Source organism: Centrocercus urophasianus, unplaced genomic scaffold, assembly GCF_019232065.1.
Source record: "Centrocercus urophasianus isolate 14NV4802_14NV808 unplaced genomic scaffold, USGS_Curo_1.0 seq_9, whole genome shotgun sequence".
NCBI lineage: Eukaryota > Metazoa > Chordata > Aves > Galliformes > Phasianidae > Centrocercus > Centrocercus urophasianus.
The window spans coordinates 27,854,583-27,867,075 of record NW_024885532.1 but is presented as its reverse complement, the minus strand read 5'-3'; the positions used below and the strand labels follow the sequence as shown (position 1 = coordinate 27,867,075).

The 12,493-nt window shown below is 33.6% G+C and overlaps 1 protein-coding gene across 2 annotated transcripts in view; it reads left to right on the top strand.

Annotated features, from left to right (window-relative positions):
- Positions 1-12,493, top strand: part of NBEA (neurobeachin) — a 463,000-nt gene that overhangs the window by 96,766 nt on the left and 353,741 nt on the right. For both annotated transcript variants that reach the window (XM_042839098.1, XM_042839097.1), the window contains exons 7-10: positions 995-1,114; positions 3,899-4,045; positions 10,341-10,538; positions 11,310-11,443. In XM_042839098.1, coding sequence (XP_042695032.1) covers positions 995-1,114; positions 3,899-4,045; positions 10,341-10,538; positions 11,310-11,443 — 599 coding nt within the window. The remainder of the gene's footprint in view (positions 1-994; positions 1,115-3,898; positions 4,046-10,340; positions 10,539-11,309; positions 11,444-12,493) is intronic.

The window sequence follows — 12,493 nt, the reverse complement described above, 5'->3', positions numbered from 1 at the left end:
CTTTGAAAATGTAGTATTACTTTTGAAACCATCTACTGGACAGAATCCGTTAGAAGGGACACAGCTTAGTTTCGTGAAGATGTGTTTACTAAATATTTGTAGTAGACCAGTAATCATCAAACAAGGCTATTAAGATAAAATGGAAAGGTTACAGAATCCAGGATGCCTGTTTTCTTCTGATTTGTATATGATTTGAAATAATAGACCTCTGTTATAGTTAAGCAGGGGTTGATTTGCAAATCTCAAAGGCTAAATTCCCATTCCTAGGATTAGATTATTCTGAAAGTTGGATTTTAGGGAAAACTTAAGGTTTTCTTCTGAAAATTTACAATTCACGATTAAAATTCATCATAGACATAAAGACAGTTGAACAGATTATTTGGAGGACCACCGCAGTTGTACATGGAAGCATTTTGCTGTGATGTTTTCTCTGTTTGATTATGTAATAATAACTATATAACAGTTGTCCAAAGACTGATGGAATGGTAAAGAATAGAAAAAAAAAAAATCATACGAAACAATTGGGATAAGATCCTAAATTGGAATGTAAAAGTTGCTGTGGTGGATATTTTCCTTTATTAAACAATTTCTGATAGCTGTGATTAAAAAATAGATACACGTTACATTTTTTTTTAGGGTAAGCATACATAAAATTAGATTTCTGATGAGACTTTGGTTGTGTTTTGTACGGTTTTTAATTATGTTACACTTTCAGGAATGGGATTGTATTTATGTTCTTAATTTTATGTACGCATTTTTGGTCCTAATCCCATGAAAGGATGCAGGTAGGTACATCATTGTATTTAGTCACAATTCTACCAACTGGATTTGAAGTTCCGCTCACTTGACTTTTATGTAATTTTAGGAGTTTGCAATGATTTGTTTGGTCAATTAACTTCGTGTGATGGGTCACTTATTTTCCAGTTGCAGTCATTTAGTTCATGTTATGGCACTAAAGCTGCCACTACATACTGTTTTTTCCTTTTCTTTTCAGTGGTATATGATAAGCATCGTGCACATCTATAATCGCTGGAGAAACAGTGAAATAAGGTGTTATGTGAATGGTCAGCTGGTATCCTATGGTGACATGGCGTGGCACGTTAATACGAATGATGTAAGATTTTGTTTTTTCTTTTCTTACAGCATTCAGTAGATCAAACTGTTCAAAGTAAATGCAAAAAGAAAAAGTACTGTATTTTCTCTAGATCTTTGAAATTTTTCTATTTTTTTAAAGTTTATGCTTTAATCTATCTTCCTTAGTTACATATTTCATAAATTTAATACTGTTGCTTTTCCTTAGAATATCATGGATATCATGGATTTTTTTTTTTAAGCTGTATTCTTCCTGACTGTTTTAAGGAAATCTGTGGAGATTTTGTTGGAGTGACTGATATAGAGAATATTTTTAATATATAATATTGTATAGACAATACTGATAACAACAGATTAATATTTCAATCTTTTTTTCGTGAGAAGTTTTTCTAGATCTACATATTTGAGAGAGATTAAAGAAAACACTTAAGAAAAACAGGTTCATTCAGCCAAATGGTTATGCATGCTGCCAAGCACTGATTTTTGTATCACATTAAATTCTCTGGTTTTCCAAGAGGTGATATTTGGTAATGGTTAAAAGATTTCTATGTTACGTTTGTTGTTTGTTCTTAAGTATTTTTTCGTATATTGCAGTAGGACTGGATAGCCTGGACTGTGGTCAGAGTCCTATTGTTTCAAGCACTGTATAAACATTGTAAGAGATCATTTCTTTTATGGAGAGTTTGCAAGATACATAAAGATTGAAAAAAAAAACAAAATGTAAAAGCCAGAAAACAGTGGCATGAAGAAGTGTCAGGAGACTTGCTGTACTAAGCAAAGACTGATATCTTACATCTTTATCCCTTCAACAAGCATATTTTGCCTCTTTTATTGTTTGACTTGGAATAGTTCACAGGCAGTTGATTGAGATTAAAAATGCTGTGCTAAATTTAAAGGAATTAGTATTTAATTAATGTTGTTAGCAAGAACAAATTAAGTGCTACAAAATTGCCATTTTGTGTTTCATACTTTATTTGTTTGTATGGATAACAAGGGAGATTAGCAATTAAAAGATATGTAGAGACATACAGTTGCATAGCATTAGTCACCTCTGTGCAAAGACACAGTTAGTCATCTTCTATCTGTCCTTCTACTTCAGGCAGAAACCATTCATTTGCACCTGGAGAAGACTGCATGTACACCTATGTATACACCTAAATGTTAACTGGACTGATTTCAAGTTATCCTAACAGTACATTATAACAGGAAATGCATTAGATTTCATATTTTAAAAAATATAGATTATTTTAATGAAATCTATTTATGTTTCAAAAAACTTTTTAGTCCAATTTTTTATCTTCTACCATGAAAGAGACGAGGATACACACCTAATGATGCGGGAGAAAGGTACTTTTTCTGGCCCAAAGATTTGAATGAGAGAGGCAGACAAAACGATTCTCTCTCGTGCTTTGCTTTCAAGTTAAACTCGTGGTAGATTTTCAAAGACGTATGATTCATCAGCTCACTACGCATTGCTATTTCTTGTTTACCATATGAATCTTGGCTGTTCTGAGTGCGTTTATAGGAAGCACATTAGTATGTGGGGAAATTAACTGTTTGCCTTTGCTAAATTGTAGAAGTAAAGTTGGGTTTGGTAGGAAGGGTTGAAATATTGTATGTTAATTAAAGCAGATGGGCTCTGCTTGTCACAGCTTCTGAGCATCATTCTTTATGTTCTTGGTAGAATTTCTACTTGCAAGAAAAGGCATTGGGGTTTTAAGAGCATGGGTTCTCCTTGGTAATGTAAACATGTATGTTGAGTGAGAACGTGGTGATTCAAAAGTCAGCTGAGGTGTTGGGGGATCTGTACTGAGTTATTAGCTTGAAAATTATATGTAAATTAAATGTAAAATGCTGTCTGTTGTACAGGTGAAGATAACAAGAAAAAGAGCAAGGAAATAGTCTAGACATAGGCACAAATATATTTATATGTATATTTAAATTATAAATTACAAATGTGGTGTCATCGAACTGAGGCAAATTCCTCAAAACAAAATTAAAGTAAAAAATGGCTATCTGCTCAGGATGAGTTGAAACTTTCCAACAACAAATGCACAAGTATCAGTAATGTCTTTAAGTCTAAGCAGGACATTCATGAACTAAATGAAAATTTTTAAGACTTTCAGCATTTACCAGTCATCAGAGTGGTCTCAGCCTATCATCGACACTGTGCATCTTAGATGTGAACTTTTGTTGCAATTTGGGTTTGTTTTTGTTTTGTTTGTTTGTTTTTTTTTTGTAAAAAAAAAATTATCGAAATTATTGAAAGAAATTACAAGTTCCAAAGGAAAAAAAAAAATAGATACTGGTCAGAAGGGAGGATAAATCAAAGATGAAATCCTGGATACCTCTTACTTCACCTCATTGCAAAGCTGAAGTCAGAAGAATTTAAAGTCAAACCAAATCATTATAGGATAAGGTCATAGAACAAGGCTGTGCACCAGGGCAAACTAGAAGAATCATATTTCTTCCTTTCTGCTACAGACCTTTAGCTATTATAGCACAATAATAAAAGAATACTATATTCTGCTATTCTAATTTTCTCTGTTGTGTGTCAAATAGTTAATAAATATAAAGAAAACCTAGCAGGTAGATAAAGAAGCAATGTATTAATGACCCATAAAACAATTAAGGGCTAGGTAATCAAAATGAAATTGTTCACTACGGTTATTTAGGTACTGAAATACTAAGTGACTAATTTATTTTCCTCGTTACAGTCTTCTTTTATTTTTGTCTGTACATGAATATTATTTCATTGTACAGTTTGTATAATTAAAGCTCATTAACATTGCCTCTTCTAATGCAGAGTTATGACAAATGTTTTCTTGGCTCTTCGGAGACTGCTGATGCTAACAGAGTGTTCTGTGGCCAACTTGGAGCTGTATATGTATTCACAGAAGCCCTCAACCCAGCACAGATTTTTGCAATACATCAGTTAGGACCTGGTTATAAGGTAACAATGGATCTTAAAAATAGTTTTGCAAAACTGGAAACAAAAAATAATTGATAGAAATAACTGATAAATATAGATGGAAGCTATGTGTGAATATAGATATTTCTCTTTGGATTGTGTAGAGCTGTGTGATTTTTCTTCAAAATATAAATATTTCATCAAATTTTCTAACTACTCTTAATTTCTGATTTTTGAATGATGCAAGTAATTTCTTTAAGGAATGATGAAACAGGATTGTATGTCAATTTTATTCATTTGGGTCATAATCAAATTGGCTTAATTTTATGTGTTGTGTATTGAATTCCCGGGGAACCACTTTCCTCTTCTCTCCTATTTTGTGTTTAAAATCTGAATTAAAGCAGATTAGCATTCAACAAACCATAACAATCCAATTCTGTTCAAATGCACAATTCTGCTGAAGTAAGCTTTTAACTTAGGTTTTGCTAGGGAAATTTAGGAGACAGTTTGGACAGATTCATGGTGTGTGCATCAACTTCAATCTCTAGTATGAAAAAAGTCTTAGTTATTACTTGAAATGACTATGTATGGTGTTATTTCATCAAGGAAAATAAAGCAGATATTCTTCAGAAGCATGTGGGAATTGTTTGCCCATTGAAGAGGTCTTGAAAATGAAAGATCAGGTCTAACTCCATCTAAAGACTATTGGATTTGTGCCACCAATTATTCACTAATTTTATTTTTGCTGATTTGTGTTATTTGTGGTACCATTTGAACTATATTCAAAGTATATAGCATCAACATTAAGCAGTACAAAATTGTATTAATCAATACAAAAATCAAAATTTAGATAACATCAATATTAATTTATGATCCCGCAAATGTTTGCTATAAATTTTTTGACAACAGCTAGCAAATGGCTGTGAAAATTGAAAACATCTTTTTTGGTACATACGTTGTGTGGAAAGCCAAACATGTTAAGGCTACTTGAAGATGAGGCAGTCCTTTGTGTGTAGTTTGTGTTTTTAACTGCTGTGAAACCAAACTGTTCAGTTGAGAGATGTTTGTCACCTGTGCAAACAAGCAATACTTTATTCCAGTGTTAATACTCTATTTTGTTTGAAGAAAGATTTCTCCTTTTTTTTTCATATTAAAAAAAAATAATGTAACCTTATACTTCTTAATAATAAACGTAATAAATCTTTGTGAATAAATCAAAATCCTGGATTTGCAAGAGCATACTGAAGTGATGATACAGCAGTAATGGTTTCATTTGGTACAAGAAGTGAAAAATATTACGTGCCTTTCATGAGGGGTTCCAGAAGGCATGCATGTTTTCATACTAGACATCATTTTCAGTACTTATTGCACTATCATCACTACACTATTGACAAATTACCTTCCTTCATTCATAGGCTTCCCTTAAACTAAACTTCTTCACTGCAGCTTCTTACTGATTTTTTTTTAAATGTCAATTAAATGTAATTAAGTGTAATTCGATTCTTCAGGGATGTTTTTCCTTTGTATGTTATTCAGTTTAGACTGTGTTCTCAGCAGAGTTAATGCCTCTTTCCTGTGTACTGTGCCTTTCTTCCTTGTTTAGACAACTAGGAGCTTCACTAATCCACCTTTACTAAGCTTTTACTAATCATGGTTAAACATTCATTAAGGCTTTGGTTTCCATTTGCAGAAGCCTCTTAGAGGTTAGTAAAAAATGTGTAGCTATTGTTTTAAAGTTTAGCTATAAAGTTACTCAGTGTGTACAATGAGTTTTTATACATTTTATCTATAAATTTCACTTGCAGTCAGATACTGTCAGAAAGTGTTCTTTGTTGCTCCTTTACAGCTACATCTGTAATGATCACTTCTCATTTCTGGCTCACCTACAGAGCCTTATACATATTTCAGCTTCAGCTTCAGTTACACTGAGTCTTGGACACTGCCGATGAATTAAACTGTGATCTTCTGCTGTTGCTTCCTCATAATTTATTATGCTTTTATTTGAGATTTTGTTCTGGAATCTATGAAAAGAATATAGAAAAATGAAAAATTTATGCTGGAAAAATGAAATTCTTAAATGATTATAGAGATAATTCTACGTTTAAAAAAAAGTTCACAGTTGGTTTCCAGTAGATTGAAGCAATTTATTTTCTAATGTTAAGATACACAAGAATGATAATTGAGAATGTTTACTTTTGTAGTTAAATTCAACTGCTATGATTCTAAAATGAACATGTGCCTTATGCTATACTTCTGTTAACATAGACAGTTTCAGTTGCCTAACTGATTGCTCAAAAGTGTAATTTCCATCTTGACAATTTTCATTAGTGATTGTAGATTTAAAAATTCCAGAAATGTGTATGCGGTCTGAATGAATTAATAGATTCTTATACAGTTCATGGTCTAGCAATAAATTCTAATACCACTTGTAGTCTGACACCACAAGTCTGAACACCGAAGACTTACCGTAGTAACTGCGTGTAGAAATGATAAATAATCAAATTTATAACAGGGAGAGAGAGGAAAACACACCAACAATTCTGCTATGTTATTTGCCTCTTTCCTGTTAAAGCTTCTCACATTCATCCACCAGTGGCATTCCATTGTATCATTCCCAGGTTTCATCTATATAAAAGCATGCTTAGTGTGTGTTGTGCAGTTATTAAGCAGGACTTTCACCCTCCAAATCGTTGTTTTCACATGCTGGAGGTTGCCAAAAGGATCTGAATGCTTCATCTCCCTGCTCACACTGTGCTATTTCTGTTACCCAGCATTGTTCCCAGGCAGCAAAGAAGAGTGTGATGCATATCTCAGTGGAACTCTGAGGGGCTTGTCATTGCAGAATAGAGGAGCAAGGAAAATAATGTGGTATTAAGAGCTGCATCTGATAGCAGAATTTGGTGCTGTTTGTAAAGGGAATTTCCGACAATTTTCCTAATAGCCCTATGAAGTTTGTAACACTCCTATTAGCCCTCCCACATACATTTCAACGTGAGGTATCAGATTACTTTGTGTCTTGTTGCATCTGAGTTTGCTTTTCATCAGTGCTGCAGTATCAATCATTTTGTCGTCTGTGAAGGCTGGAGTAAAAAATGCATTAATGCATGCACGTATATACATATACACGTATAAACACACACCAACTAGTCTTTAAAATTCAAATTTACTTCACCTAGTTATGTAGTGCAAGGTCATATTTTATTTTTGATTATATATATATTTTTTTATATATGCACACATATGAGCTTGATAAAGGAGGTACAAAGGAATATGTATACATGTATTTGCTATTCGGCATGTTAAAACAAAGGGTCTTTTTTTTTTATTTATGCCACTATGTTGATTCTACTAGATCTCAAAGTTTCATTTCTTCAGTGACAGGTAATTAACTACTTGTAATTAAGCCTTATACATTTGCCAGCCTCTACTATCCTCCTGTGGATGCACTTCTGCTAGTTCCCAGCACTGTATGCATATACTGAACTTAATTTTTTTTTTATATTTCTATGTAAGTTAAACCTAGTGATAAGGGAGCATTTTTTCTGAATTAATAACTCCTCTTTCCATCATATTATAATATTCTTGTGAGTAGAACATAATAATTTCTAACTTACGATCACTTAGTTCGACTTTTATGGCAGGAAGTCCCTTTAAGTCTTTTTTTACCCCCAAAATAGGTATTGCATTGATTTGTAGCTATTTGGGCATGTCTTTGCAACAATGGTATCTGATAAACTATTGAGATATAGTAAACTCTGAAAATTAGGAAATAGAATAATGCTCAAATTTGTTTTAAAAACTCATTTTATTTTAATTTAGAAAGTTGCAAAAGTTCACGGTAAAGTAATGATACACATTTTTGATGAAACGCTTTAACATACTTGAAATGACAGGAAATTCTGTGTAAAAGTAAAATATTTGGAAGTTTTAGCTCTGATAGGGCTTAAAGACATAAAAAAAATTTCTTAGTGAGGATAATTTTCTTGTGATAAAACACCAAAATACAATTCATGTAGAAAGCAGATATTGTCTGAAATCAGTGAAATCACTGAACTGTTTTGTCTCTGCAGTAAGTGTGCAAAAATATATATGTGTAGCTAAATATTCTCTTAGGGGAGAAAGACATCATCACCTTCATTGGGACAAGCTGGTAATCTGTAGCAGTGATTTTGTGATGAGTGAAATAGAAATGGCCATTTGAACAGAGAGCCAACTCTCAAGCTGTTAAGCATAAGACTCACTGTGACTGTTCCTGCTTCAGTGAATACAGTGGCAAGATAGAGAACCACAGTTACGAATTAAAACATTTGAAACTGAGTGCTGTATCTGGCAGTATTTACTACAGATTGGTTGAAATCAGATACTTTAGGCTGAATGCAGTCATATATATATAAACATATAAACAGTCAGCAGTTGGTGAACATTTCTGGTTCAGTTTCTTCCAAAAGGAACTCTCTCTTATTCTGAACAGGTTTGAAATATTCAGAAAGCACTAAGTGGGGTCACTGAGAGTTCCCATACAAAACTGATTCCTGACCCAAATACAAATTGAAGAACACAGAATGGTCGAAGTTGGCAATGACCCATGGAGGTTACCTGGCCCAATCCTGCTCCAGCAGGGACTCTAGCAGAGTGCCACATCCAGGCAGCTCTGGGAGATCCCCAAGGAGGAGCCCCAGTGCCTCTGGGCAGCCGCTGTCAGTGCTCCATCACCAACACAGTACAGAAGTGCTCCTGGTGTTCAGAGGGAATCTCCCATGCTCCAGTTTGTGTCTGTGGGCCTGGCACTGGACACCACTGAGCACAGTATGGTTTTGTCTGTTTGCACTCTTTGTTCAGAAATTTATGAACACTGATGAGATCTTCTGAGCCTCTCAATCTCATACAAGAGGTGCTCCACTTTCTTGATCATCTTTGTGTCCTGTTGTTGGATTCTCTCCATATGTCCATCTTTATTGTCCTGGGAAGTCCAGAAACAGACACAGTGCTCCACATGCAGCCTCGCCAGTGCTGTACTGGGGCAATGGATCACCTCCCTCCAGTTGCTGCCAACACTAATCCTAACAGACTCAAAAATAATGTTAACTAACTTTGCCAAATTGTAGAATAAACCACTTACTTCCTATTCCTTTATTCCTGTTTGCTATTCTGATTTCCTTCTCAGTTTTAGTGTCTGTGTCTCATTCATTTTCAGTGCAGCTTTGCTGCCTCCTTTCCATTCAACATCACTATGCGTGGGGCACAGCTGACTGACATATCTGCTCCAAGGGTTCTCAATCAGATGCAGTCAGATGTCCAGTTGATTCAGCCTACATATTTCTTATGACCCACATACAAATGGCTGCTTGTCACAAGACCTTAAATTGCCATGTGTCAGTCACTTGAGCAGACATTCTTTCCAATCCTTTGGTCATAAGCAAGAGAATTTATTCAGCGTTTGCAGGAGCCTTGAGAACTCTGCAAAAGCTAGATGGGTTTTGTGGGTTTACATAGCTGATCAGAGTCTGCAATATTTTTGAAAGGAGCAACTGATAGTCTATAAATTGCCTATTTTAATTATCCCATCCTAGATAACAACATCCCTGCTGATTGCATGTTTTACAGTTTCATGATATATTTTCTTACTGTGTTGGGGACAGTAGGAAGAGAGAAATTTGTGGGATGAAATAGATGAAAACAACAGTATTTTTGACATGGGCCAATGTATAGATGACCATATGCTGTGCAGATAAACAAAGCGTTTCATAATTAGCATCAGCTACATATATCTAAAAAACAAAACAAAAAGAAAAGAAAACAAAAAAAATTTTGAAAAAGAAATTGAATTTCTTATTGCAGTATTGAAATATTGTATTGCATATTACAATGATGAAAACGGTGATCATTTCTAATGATGTGCCAATTTGCATTGGCACAGTGTGTTACTACTGGCTATTTTTTGCTGCTCTCAGATGATGTTACATGTAGGCGTGTGCCAAGTAAATCTGTCAACGCTTTTCAGAAAGAAAGAAATCTATCTTCTTGTTCTTGATTGATTTCTCAGAGTTACCATAAAACGTAGTTTTAGATCAGATATGGATCATTATACATTTAAGAATAAGAGAGATTTTCATTCTTCCTTTAAGTTTGAAAACCACTAGTTTGAAACATGGCATTTAGAATTTTGTTTTTTATTTAATTTCAGCATTCTGTTTATATATAATCTACACTGTCATTGAAGCACGGGATTTATGCTATTTTAAAAATAGCCACTGCCTTAAAATGGAATAGGATTCGGTCTTCCTTTTACTTTTTAAAGCTTCTTATATTTTCTTTTCTTTTCTTTTCTTTTTTTCAGAGCACATTCAAATTTAAATCTGAGAGCGACATTCATCTGGCTGAGCACCATAAACAAGTGCTATATGATGGGAAACTTGCAAGTAGCATTGCTTTTACTTACAATGCCAAGGCTACTGATGCTCAGCTATGCCTTGAATCCTCACCGAAAGAAAATCCTTCCATTTTTGTACACTCCCCACATGCTCTTATGCTTCAGGTTTGTGTGTTTTATTTCATTTTTAATCATCAAAATTATTTTAATTGAACCAGTACAGATACATAAACCATAGTTTAACTGACTTCTGACTGTTGATTTTGTTCACATATACAAATTTCAGAGTTAGACATCAAAACTTACCACTTCATCCAGGTTATAACTTGTATCCTTTAAAGCACCTATTTACCTTCTTTTATGTTTCATGTTCTTTGCCTCTTTCTTTCACTGTGGAGAACAGCTTACTGTTGTGTTACTATGACTCTTGAGCTCAATGTAAGGTTTGTATGTTAATTTTCTGGGGAGCAAAAAACTGATGAAAATATTTGTATCCTTTAGATTTTCTCTGTTGCATACCTAATGCTACTAAATTCATGTTCTGTGATAACTGATAGCTCAACATCATTTGAATGTAGAGAGTTGCTATTGTAGTTGCTAATGAAGAGAGTATGCTATTGTACAAGGAGAATATAATTTTACGTTATTTCAGTTCTTAATGTACACATCATGTGAACTGTTCTTTTTTCACTTTTTTTCATCAAGAAATATATACTTCCTGCCATAAGCCAGAGTTTACCTTGATTCTGAAGTTTTTCTTTGTGTTTGGTTTTAGGTATATCTATTGTACTAGAAACATGACTAGTGAAATTAAATTAAAAATATGTCTGATTTAGTTTGCACTTCATTCAGTGGTTATAGTTATATTACTAACTGTCCTTTAAAACTGAGATTAGTGATTTTTTTCCCATTCCTTTCTTTCTTTTATTAATTTAGGATGTGAAAGCTATCGTAACCCACTCCATTCACAGCGCAATTCATTCCATTGGAGGGATTCAAGTTCTCTTTCCTCTCTTTGCCCAACTAGACAATCGACAGCTGCATGACAGTCAGGTGGAAACAACAGTTTGGTAAGCTTCTTTCAAGCAAGATAAACACAAAATTTAACAAAGTTCCTGTTTTGGGAATGTTTTGTTTATTTTTTTTTTTTAAATGCTTTAACTTCTGTTTTACTTTTGTTTCATTAAAAATACATGCTGAATTTGCAGAAGTAATTTACTGTAGAATTGTGCAAATCGTAATAACCTAAGGAGATTCTAGATTAAGCTGGTCATAAGTGATTGGGTTAATAATGATTTCAAATCACATTGGAGGTTTATTTAAGGATAGTTTTTGATGTTTTTTTCAACTTCTCAAATAAATGAACGTGCTTTTACTTGTAGATGAAATGTCATTTACTTCTAAAAGTCTGAGCCATTTGAATCCAGACTTAATAACATTCCAACTTAAAGAAAGATATCACTTTCCATATTAGTACATGGGCAGAAAGTCACAAAGCTATGCATAGCTTTGTTTTAACCATATTACAATTGCAGCAGGATAGGGAGGATTTTAAAAGACTTCTAAATAAAGGCACGTTAAACCTCTGCTGTGATGACATGGACCTCTTGCTGCATCCTGTCTGAGGGGGATCTTGTTCTATTGGTAACATAAAATATGAAAAATAAATAAAAATTAAGAGTATATGGCAATGAAACTGAAAAGTTAAAGCTTACGTCCTGTTAACTGTTTTTCTGTACAGGATTTGGGAACGGCATAAACTCTCTCTTGTGTTTCAATAAATATAGAGTACATAATTCAGAGTACATGGAGTATTTTCCTGTCAGAATGCCCTGGCATTATTAATTATTCTGGATATTTCTGGTTGCAAGAAATAGCTCAATAATAATTTCACAAACTGAAAAATAATAAATAAAAAATAAAATAGTAAACTTAAAAGGACCTATGTCTTTGAATAATTTATTTGGACAAGATGCATTCGTATAATTACTCCAGGAAGGTTACTTATCTAACCTAATTAAAGAAATTTATCAATTTTTTTAAGTTTTGTCAAATCATCTGTTTTCGTCCCTGGTAACCAAGTTGTAGCTAACATTGCTGATAAGTTAGGTTTTATTTCA